Consider the following 11,481-nt stretch of genomic DNA (forward strand, 5'->3'; position numbering starts at 1 on the left):
TAACACATACATAATTTATCTTTCCACCGAATCATACGGTGGCCAACAGGTGCAAAACCGTCAACATCTCTTCCATTAGGAGAAACGATGCAGATAAAAAAACACGTTCTAAAATACACAAAGAAACATCTTCACCGGAGCGCTTGGGGACGTTCAGGCTGAACAACTGTCTCAGAGTTAGTCGTCTCATAACTGGGAGTGTTTGTCACCAGAGAAGTACACACATCCTTTACTCAGGTAGAAGTACAGATACTCGTGTTTAAAAATACTCTGGTAAAAGTAGAAGTACTGACTAAACTTCTTTACTCACGTAAAAGTAAAGTAGTATGGGCTTTGAAATGTACTTAAGTAAAAAGTACCCATAACTACTAGCTGTTTAAAGAGTACCTGATACACGGATCGTGTTCAAATCATGGATGTATAATAAGAACTGGATACAGCGTGGGAGGCGGGGTCTCGTTCTTTCCCATGAGAGCTGCTCATTGGCTCATGAGGACAAAATGGCCCAACTTTTGAGAGAGCGAAACGTCACAGATTACCCAGCATGCCTGGCTGTCAGAGCAGAAGAACCCGTATGTGCGCTCACAGAGCATGCGCAGTTGAGTTGCCCCTTAAGCCCCGCCCCCGAGCTCCCACTCTCAGATGCGTGTTCATAATGCCGAGGAAAATAACTCTCAGAATAACGTTATTAGCACATTTTTACAACTTGAGGACCGAATGTTTTTAATAAGGGCTATACAAGTGTTCATACTGGGTAGTTTATTTAGTTAAAAAAAAATTATCCAACGATTTACAGATGTCTCTTTCCCAATGTAAGTCAATGGGAAAAAGTGTTTCCGGGCCCAGAGACTGATACGGAAGTGTAGTACCGCCGTTTGGCCACAACGAATATTTTCCTCAGAGTCCGGCGCACTTCCTGGGGGCTTGGTTCAAATCAATAGGCACGCAATGACTCTAAATAATAATGATCACACCACCAAACACACATTCAAACTAAAGTAACCAGCCTGTTTGGAAAATGTAAGAAGTAGAAAGTACAGGTATTTGGGTTCAACATGTAAGAAGTAGAAAGTACAGGTATTTGTTTTCAAAATGTAAGAAGTCAAAGTAAAAAGTCGTCAGAAAAATAAGTCGTGGAGTAAAGTACTGATACCAGAAAAATGTACTTAAATACAGTAACAAAATATTTGTACTTCACTACTTCCCACCTTCAGTATATCTGAAATGACTAGGTTAGCTACGTTAGCTAGCTAGCTCACAGCAGATCTGCAGTAACATCAGAAGGAGTCATGTGATCACATTGTTAAAATAAGACCATAAAACATTTCAGGTAAGTTTCCAACAACAGAGACAGTTCTCTAAACGCTGCACGTGTTGTCAAGCTGCTGAAGATGTTTCGGGAACATTTGTGTTTTTATATCTGCGTCCTTTCTGAAGCTGCAGCGTGTTTCTCCTGATGGAAGAGTTTTGTTGACGCGTGTTCGCACCCGTCGGAAAGCGTAGAAACACACAAGGAAACACTGCTCTGTTTGTAGAAGTGTTAACTGTGCTCTTTCCCAAACACATGGAGAACAATTATTTTTAAAAGGAAACTAAAACTGCTTGGATCCATCTATCCGTCCCAACTCAAGTTTATAAAATAATCTTTTAGATACGCCTGCAAAGTGTCTTCATTGAATGTCGCTACTAAATCTAATATATGTAATCTTTAATAAATACTTTCCCTCCCTTTAGAGCGCCTGTTTGTTTCTCAGCGCCGACGCCTGCGTTTGATCTACCGACGAGTCCGCTTCTTTCCCTCGTCTTTCTACTGATGAAGACGAGGGAGAGGCAGTTTCAGTAGAGGGGGAGGACAGAGAGAGGAAGAGGGGGAGGTGAAATGGAGAGGAAGGTGTTTCCGTTCCCTATCCGTCGGTGCCGTTCTTGTTGGTGTTGATGCTGTCGGGTGTCTTCCCGTCTTTTCGCGGCGGCATCCTCTCGTTGATACGATCTAGACCGCGAGCCTCCTCGAAGTTTCGGATCTTCCTCGTGGGGGAGATATCTTGAATGGCTGCGGAGAAACGAGAACACATCAAATGAATCAAAAGGGTGGAGAAACCCTGGAGGAACTTCCTACTGATGTCCCAACATTTAAACATTCAGGGTTCCCAATGGCTTCAGAATGATTCATAGGACGTCTTCATATTCAGGGGGTCACTGTACATTATTTAAATATATTGTTATTGTATTTAATTATATTCTAACGCACACTATAACTTGAATTGTTTAACATGTTTTTTATTATTTTATAGCAACTGTGCCTGAACTCGTCCGGCGGTGGCTCAATCTGTAGGTAATTATCCTGGGAACCATAGGGTCGCCGGTTCAATTCCCCGAACAGACGTTAATATAGAGAGAGTGGCCTGGTACTTGGAGAGGTCCCAGTTCCTCTCTACGCCCTTGAGCAAGGTTTATTTTTTAGCTTAAAATCAATGATAAGAAGCCGATGTACCGAATGACATCATCTTCATAGTGTGCATTATTTAAACATTAGATTGTATTTACTTGCCAATCCCTGGACTTTTTCAGGTCTTCATGAAACACTTGCATGTCCACCGTGACCTTTGACCCCTAACCCATCACAGTCCTCCTGCTTTTTATTCATTTTACTTTATTATTTGCTATTTGTTTGTTTTGTTGTCTGTCCTGACCTCATGTAAAGCTGCCTTGGGTCTTGGGGTTTAAAAACACTCGATAAATAAAGTATTTTGCTTCTGAAAATGTAGAAATAGAATAATAATACAAGTCCTTTCTACCCTCTAGTGCAGCGGTTTTTATTTTAATTAGAAATGGAGCTGGCCATCAGTAACAAACAGACATTTGCATTACACGGTTTAGTTGAATACTCGATTCTGATTGGTCAATTCAGAACATGTGACACGTTGTTAATCCAGTAGAACAGACCGCTGTCAAAGACTTTAATGACCGTTGCTAAGGAGGATCAAGAAAGTAATTAAAAAAATCTTAATAATGAAAATGTTTCCACACAAATCATAATGTTTTACAAATTATGTGGCGGCCCACTTGTAATGCCTTCGCGGACCACTAGGGGGCCGCGGACCACAGGTTGGGAGCCGCTGCTCTAGTGTCTATTCTTCTTGTGTTTAATTAGCCTTTGTGATGTGAACGCACAGCCTGCCACAGAACAGATGAGTGAAACCAACCCAATCTCACAAAAAACGTGTAATAGCTCCGTTGGTCCACAACCACGTAGTATATTCACAAATAACCCTCTCAAGACGTGGATACAATATGTTGTAAAAAAATACATGGAGCTCAAATAATCTTCGTAATATCTATCAAACTATGGATCCTACTCATCCACTGGACGTCGATTCTGAAAGTACAATATACACTTCTCGCTGGAAATGTCATCAAAAAGCATTTTAACGGACAAACTATCCTACAATTTAGGATTTTCCCCTCACGCTGGGAAAGTTTGCGATCACGTGACACGGACACCGGTCATTAGAAATGAATAGGAAAACATATTGTATCCATGTCACGTCTTGAGAGGGTTATTTGTGAATATACTACGTTTTTCCGTGTGGACGAACGTCGCTATTACACGTTGTTTTGTGAGACTGGTTTGTCCTGCCACAGAACACATGAAAACCACAACTACCGTCACAGAAACAGCTCACACAGAGGAGACTTACGGAAACGTCCGGAACATCCAGGGAACCAGAGGAAACGTGAGCAGATACAAAGCAAACTCGTTCAGAAACAAACTCTTACATCATTTCACTTTTTATATGTTCGATAACAGAGGAACAAGGGGGCAGAGGAGCTCTTGCAGAACCAGACGTCTGTGAACTAGTACTTCTACTTTTACTACAAGATCTGAGTACTTCTACTTTTACTACAAGATCTGAGTACTTAAAGTAGTGATTAAATCATTTAAATATTTAGCTAAAAGTAATTATTGAACAGCTAAATTAATAAGATGATTAAACGGTGGACTAGTAGTTTTTATATAATAATAATAATGAATACACAGTTGAGATGAATATCTAAGGTATGAATGGAAGTGAAAAGTTATTATTGAATAGTGGAAATAACCCTTTATATTTGATAGATATTAGATATTAGATAACATAAGAGTCCCTATGACTGCAGAAGCACTTCCTGGCTCTTCCCACAGGGGGGGGGCAGTCTGCAGATAAACAACTAACAGGATTAAGTTGTGGAAACATCCGGCAGGGACGCCCCGCTCTGAGCTCTGAGTCTTAGAGAGCTTTCCTCTGACAGGGAACTCTCCTCTACAAACAGGGCTTACTGGAGAGACACTGGGCTTACTGGGAGAGACACTGGGCTTACTGGAGAGACACTGGGCTTACTGGAGAGACACTGGGCTTACTGGAGAGACACTGGGCTTACTGGAGAGACACTGGGTTTACTGGAGAGACACTGGGCTTACTGGAGAGACACTGGGCTTACTGGAGAGACACTGGGCTTACTGGAGAGACACTGGGCTTACTGGAGAGACACTGGGCTTACTGGGAGAGACACTGGGCTTACTGGGAGAGACACTGGGCTTACTGGGAGAGACACTGGGCTTACTGGGAGAGACACTGGGCTTACTGGAGAGACACTGGGCTTACTGGGAGAGACACTGGGCTTACTGGGAGAGACACTGGGCTTACTGGAGAGACACTGGGCTTACTGGGAGAGACACTGGGCTTACTGGAGAGACACTGGGCTTACTGGGAGAGACACTGGGCTTACTGGAGAGACACTGGGCTTACTGGAGAGACACTGGGCTTACTGGAGAGACACTGGGCTTACTGGAGAGACACTGGGTTTACTGGAGAGACACTGGGCTTACTGGAGAGACACTGGGCTTACTGGAGAGACACTGGGCTTACTGGGAGAGACACTGGGCTTACTGGAGAGACACTGGGCTTACTGGAGAGACACTGGGTTTACTGGAGAGACACTGGGCTTACTGGAGAGACTGGGCTTACTGGAGAGACACTGGGCTCACTGGAGAGACACTGGGCTCTTAAAACACTTTCATGATCAATCATTATAAAACATATCATATATATTATTCTGAAATGGACCAATCTGCACAATGACTACTTTCACTGTCGCTACTTTCACTATATTTTGATGATCATACTTTTCTACTTTTACTTGAGGAACATTTTGAATGCAGGACTTTTACTGTAACAGAGTATTCCTACACTCTGGTACTTCTACTTTTACTCAAGTACAAGATCTGAGTACTTCTACTTTTACTCAAGTACTAGATCTGAGTACTTCTACTTTTACTCAAGTACAAGATCTGAGTACTTCTACTTTTACTCAAGTACAAGATCTGAGTACTTCTACTTTTACTCAAGTACAACATCTGAGTACTTAGATCTTTATCTTCAGCGTCAACGTTTACATGTGTATTTTCTACTCTTTTTTAATTGGTTATTATGTGCAATTCTTTTTTTTACATGCTGCTGCAACAAAAACACGTCCCACTTTGTGATGAATAAAGTACATCTGATCTTATCGGCCATCTAGCACGTCTAAAGTGCTTCATAACATTTGACAGTCCTGGTATCAGGGTTATCTAACAGACGCTGATAATGCAAGAGTAACACAGCCGTGATGGATAGAAACTGAGACACGAACAGGACTACAGAAGTGTTTAAAGGGAACCACACACAGAGAGTGAACAGCTGACTGCGTACCTTGTGCTTTAGCTGCCTCAATGGTAGCTACGTTAAAGAGAATTAAAGGAGGAGAAAAGGCAGTCGTCAACAACAACAAACACAACAACAGTGATGTAAAACCCCCGGAGACAAACAGAGTGAAACCGTCAGCAGAAACATGTCAGTGAGGAGCTCTAAGATGGAGTTAAAGGGTCATCAGGACTTACAGGTGTGCAGAGGAGGATTTGGTGCTAAGAATCTTAAAAGGGGGGAAGGGGCACTTTGTGAACTAATGACTATTTACAAACCCTTTAAAGCCTTGATTTCATCCCTTCAGTTCATAATGTGTCACAACATGTATGGATTCAGAGTTTTCCATATACTCACTGTCCTAAGTGTTTTAGTTTTTTAGCTTTTAAAGGTCTCCTATTATGCAAAATCCACTTTTATACATCAACATGTGTCCCCTCTGTGTAAAGAGACTCCCTACCCTGAACATCAGCAGGAGAGGACTCTTTAAAGTAGAGACACTACATACTGATATACACCTGAACATCAGCAGGAGAGGACTCTTTAAAGTAGAGACACTACATACTGATATACACCTGAACATCAGCAGGAGAGGACTCTTTAAAGTAGAGACACTACATACTGATATACACCTGAACATCAGCAGGAGAGGACTCTTTAAAGTAGAGACACTACATACTGATATACACCCGAAAAATCAGCTGGAGAGGACTCTTTAAAGTAGAGACACTACATACTGATATACACCTGAACATCAGCAGGAGAGGACTCTTTAAAGTAGAGACACTACATACTGATATACACCTGAACATCAGCAGGAGAGGACTCTTTAAAGTAGAGACACTACATACTGATATACACCTGAACATCAGCAGGAGAGGACTCTTTAAAGTAGAGACACTACATACTGATATACACCTGAACATCAGCAGGAGAGGACTCTTTAAAGTAGAGACACTACATACTGATATACACCTGAACATCAGCAAGAGAGAACTCTTTAAAGTAGAGACACTACATACTGATATACACCTGAAACATCAGCGGGAGAGGACTCTTAAAGTAGAGACACTACAAACTGATATACACCTGAACATCAGCAGGAGAGGACTCTTTAAAGTAGAGACACTACATACTGATATACACCTGAAACATCAGCAGGAGAGGACTCTTTAAAGTAGAGACACGACATACTGATATACACCTGAACATCAGCAGGAGAGGACTCTTTAAAGTAGAGACACTACATACTGATATATACCTGAACATCAGCAGGAGAGGACTCTTTAAAGTAGAGACACTACAAACTGATATACACCTGAACATCAGCAGGAGAGGACTCTTTAAAGTAGAGACACTACATACTGATATACACCTGAACATCAGCAGGAGAGGACTCTTTAAAGTAGAGACACTACATACTGATATACACCTGAACATCAGCAGGAGAGGACTCTTTAAAGTAGAGACACTACATACTGATATACACCTGAACATCAGCAGGAGAGGACTCTTTAAAGTAGAGACACTACAAACTGATATACACCTGAACATCAGCAGGAGAGGACTCTTTAAAGTAGAGACACTACATACCGATATACACGCTGAACATCAGCAGGAGAGGACTCTTTAAAGTAGAGACACTACATACTGATATACACCTGAACATCAGCAGGAGAGGACTCTTTAAAGTAGAGACACTACATACTGATGTACACCTGAACATCAGCAGGAGAGGACTCTTTAAAGTAGAGACACTACATACTGATGTACACCTGAACATCAGCAGGAGAGGACTCTTTAAAGTAGAGACACTACATACTGATATATACCTGAACATCAGCAGGAGAGGACTCTTTAAAGTAGAGACACTACATACTGATATACACCTGAACATCAGCAGGAGAGAACTCTTTAGTTTAATTTGAGCATTGTGTAACAATTTGAAACAGCAAATGATACTGTTGCTAACAAGCTAGCTAGCTATGAGCGGAGACTATAGGAAGTGTTGGAATTGAGACACAGCATTAACAAATATTCATTCATCATCTTTTTGTTGTCATGGTCTCTTTGTTGTTTCTCTCGTTGATCTGAGAACTGAGAAGGACAATGACATTCTCCTAAAGGTCACCATCAGGTGGTTTTCTCCTTCATGGCTCTGCTACTTCTGTTAGCCTCGTGCGAAACAGAGCCAGACTCCCAGCATGCACTCTGGTGGGCGAGGCTCTGATCTAAAGGTCTGGACATGGGGGGGGGGGCGCTCAAGTCTAAGAGTAGAGAGCACTTCCTGTTGTGGGTCATTGATCCTGAAACCTACTGTTTTATCTTCGTTTTTGAGATGTTTATATTGTATAATTGTTCTGACCTGAGCTCCTCCAACAAAGCAACATATATAATAAAATACAAAAATACAAATGCTTTGGAGTGCAGAGTTGGAGAGGAGCCAAAGACACGGCAGCCATCTTTTGAGTATGAGATAAATGTACCTGAATTTCTACCTTTGGTTTCAGCAGGATTTAAAGGTCACCTATCAAGATATTTGTAGGCATATATTATGGGTCTATAATATATATATAATATATAAAAAACATGTCTGTGAAGTGTTTTGCTCAAAATACCAAACAGATCATGCATTTTAGACATCCCTCTATTTCAGCCCTGTTACTAAAGTGCTGATTCTGGGTCCGTAGCTTAATACTCAGCTAAACGCTGCCGTGATGAAACTCCATATCATGTTCCAAACCACATCAAGGATTCTCTCTGAAACAGTATGGAGCTCAAACTCTTTCTCTCTCTCAGGTTTATCACAAGGTGAGTTCCTTTTGATTTCCTGCTTCTTCACACATGCTCTCCAGTACAGGTTAGCTCTGACTGTTAGCGATGCTAATGTAAACACAGACCATATTACGTCCAAAACACGTGGCGCATTGTTTCTGACAGCAACGTTTCTGATTGGCCCGTGGGTGTAAAGCCCGCCCACATTTCAGATATTACGTCATATCGGACGCAAACCTGGATCAGCTTTTATTTTCTGACGCTGCGTGAGTCTCCTGACGCACCGGGGACACATGGTGACGTAGAAAAGACATCAGAAAGTGCATTTTGCACGATAGGAGACTTTTAAGTATGGATTTATTATAGAAAATGCATCAACCTTCACATCAGTGTGTGTGTCTTCACACCGTTTCCCTGATCCTACGGCGGCAGAATAAACTACTCACCCATCTTTGATATAAGCTTATAGTTAGGGCTGGCTCAGGCTTACCTTGAACCTTGAAAAAATAAAAAGGTTTGCACACGTTTGAAAACACATGTTGGGTGACGGGGGCGGGGGGGGGAAATGTCACTTTTGGGGGTGGAGCTGAATGGTAGATAGGAGGAGGAAGATGGAGGTTACGGAGAATAAAACCCACTCACCAGTCTGTAGGGTCTGCTTCCCCCCCGACAACACCTCCCACAGGAAGAGTCCCGGTCGGGGTGAGGCCTTTCAGCGTCAACACGTTCTCACTCTCCTCCCTGAACACACACACAGCACACACACTTTACATTTCAGCAGCACACACACACACCTGAGAGGCAATAATAGGCAATCTGTCCAATCCAAATGATCCAGATGATAAAACTTCAAAATCAACCCAAACTGTATCAAAACCAGCCCACAGAGAGCACACATATGGACATTTTCTGGTTTAAACTGCTTTTTGTGATCCTGAAAATCACAGAAATGGACCCTTAATAATACCAAAATACCATTTTATCACTGATATAGAGTGTTAGTCGACAAAACAAGATATCTAAAGACCACACCTTGGAGAAGCTGGGATGGACTTTTTAACATTTTGACCAAATCGAAAATTGAAAAAAATCTTAAAGACTTAACAATACATGTTTCTTCCACAGATTTTTCCAGATACATGCTGACTGTGTTTATATACATGTACAAATACAGTAATAAGATTCATCCAAATACCTTATTTGTTATTTACATTCCACAGATTAAGTGGAAATGCAGTGGAATCTTTTTAATGCTATTTTATTTCTGAAATATTTTGGACTGTTTATTTCTTGTGGCTTAATTTCTCTTGTGTACATTGCGTTGTACCTACCTACCTACCTACCTACCCACCCACCTACCACCTACCCACCCACCCACCTACCTACCTACCTACCTACCACAGGTCACCTACCTACCCACCCACCCCACCCACCCACCTACCTACCTACCCACCTACCTACCTACCTACACCTACCTACCACACACCTCCCTACCTACCACAGGTCACCTACCTACCTACCCACCACCCACTCCACCACTCCCACCGACCTACCTACCACCACCACCCACCTACCACCTACCTACCTACCTACCTACCTACCTACCACCTACCTACCTACCACCTACCCCCGACCTACCTACCTACCTACCTACCCCCCTACCTACCTACCTACCTACCGCCTACCTACCACCTCACCTACCTACCTACCTACCCTACCTACCTACCTACCTACCTACCTACCTACCTACCTACCTACCTACCTACCTACCTACCTACCTACTGCTCTTTGGTACGAACGAAGGGAACCGAGTCGTACTTGGTGAGAGCCGTTCTTTTTATCGTTGGTTCACTGCCTGCCATAAATCCACTCGCCTTTACAGGAACTTGCTTTCCTGAATGCAAATGTTCCGTAGATGATGGCATAACGCACGCTGCTTGAGTAGTAGTCTGGCTGAGAGATGTAGCAAGTTATACATTGTTCTGTGAGTAAAAGTAGATTTCTGGCAATACAGTCAATCATTATCCTGGTGATTGCTTCGCAGATAAACCTATTAGCCCCGCCCCCTTAAAAAACAGCTCTTTTGAACGGCTCTCGGAAAGGAACGGAGCCATAACATCCGGCTCCCTTCAAAGAGCCATAATGTAAGAGTACTACCAAGTCTACCAAATAAAGTAAGGTGTGTATAAAGAGCACGAGGCTGCATATCTCTGCAGGTCGATGTGTTACCTGAGCACGGAGAAGACTCGAGCCATCTTCCCCACGGCACGGATCTTATTCCTGATCACCTCCTTACGCATCGCTGACGTCCCACCTGGAGCACAGAGAAGGAAACAGTGAAATACTCAATACTGCTGCGTACATGCTTTACGAGTTAATGGACGTACCTAAAACATATATAAAATATAATATATTGAAGTGACTGTTATTTTGTATATATTGATTGTTGTGTTTTTATCTTAATGTGTGTATATGTGTAAATGTGTCTGTTGACTGTGTATATATATAGGATATACATATTTTATACTTAAGCAATAGCTCACGACAGGCCGTGGTATATGGCCATTATATCAACAGTTGGGCGTGGTCTGCCCGACGCGAAAGCGCACGTACTTCTCCGTTACTCCGTACTCTCCGCTGCTTTCTTGTGCCAGTTTGAAAAGCAAACTGCAGGCAGTTTGCTTTTCAGCCCAACTGTATACTGTTTTTCTCACGCGGAGGGATACTGACTTGTTGTGAAAAGTAACTTACAATTCTACCATGGTATACGCTCAGTATATCACGGCTAAGAACCATCAGATTGCTTGATTTGACTTGTCCATTTTATAAATATTTGTATACATATCTGTACATTGTATAATTGTATTTTTGTTTTCTGGATTGTTGGAAACGGTATTTCGATCTCTCTGTCTGGACACACAAACTGAAAGATTGACATTAAAGTTGACTTTGACTTTGAATATATATTGTAGTAGTACAATGTGCA

The 11,481-nt window shown here is 42.1% G+C and overlaps 1 protein-coding gene across 3 annotated transcripts; it reads right to left on the bottom strand.

Moving 5' to 3' along the window:
• Positions 1–1,266: 1,266 nt before the first annotated feature.
• On the bottom strand, positions 1,267–10,809 carry LOC117489097 (serine/threonine-protein phosphatase 2B catalytic subunit beta isoform-like; the record flags this gene model as incomplete). 3 transcript variants are annotated; one of them, XM_034138336.1, is given in 4 exon segments in its annotated part: positions 1,868–2,041; positions 5,730–5,756; positions 9,138–9,236; positions 10,725–10,809. In XM_034138336.1, coding segments are annotated over 3 exon segments (194 nt in total), but the record flags the coding sequence as incomplete, so codon positions are not given.
• Between the last annotated feature and the right edge of the window lie 672 nt (positions 10,810–11,481).

The sequence above is a fragment of the Trematomus bernacchii genome, unplaced genomic scaffold, assembly GCF_902827165.1.
Source record: "Trematomus bernacchii unplaced genomic scaffold, fTreBer1.1, whole genome shotgun sequence".
Taxonomy (NCBI): Eukaryota; Metazoa; Chordata; class Actinopteri; order Perciformes; family Nototheniidae; genus Trematomus; species Trematomus bernacchii.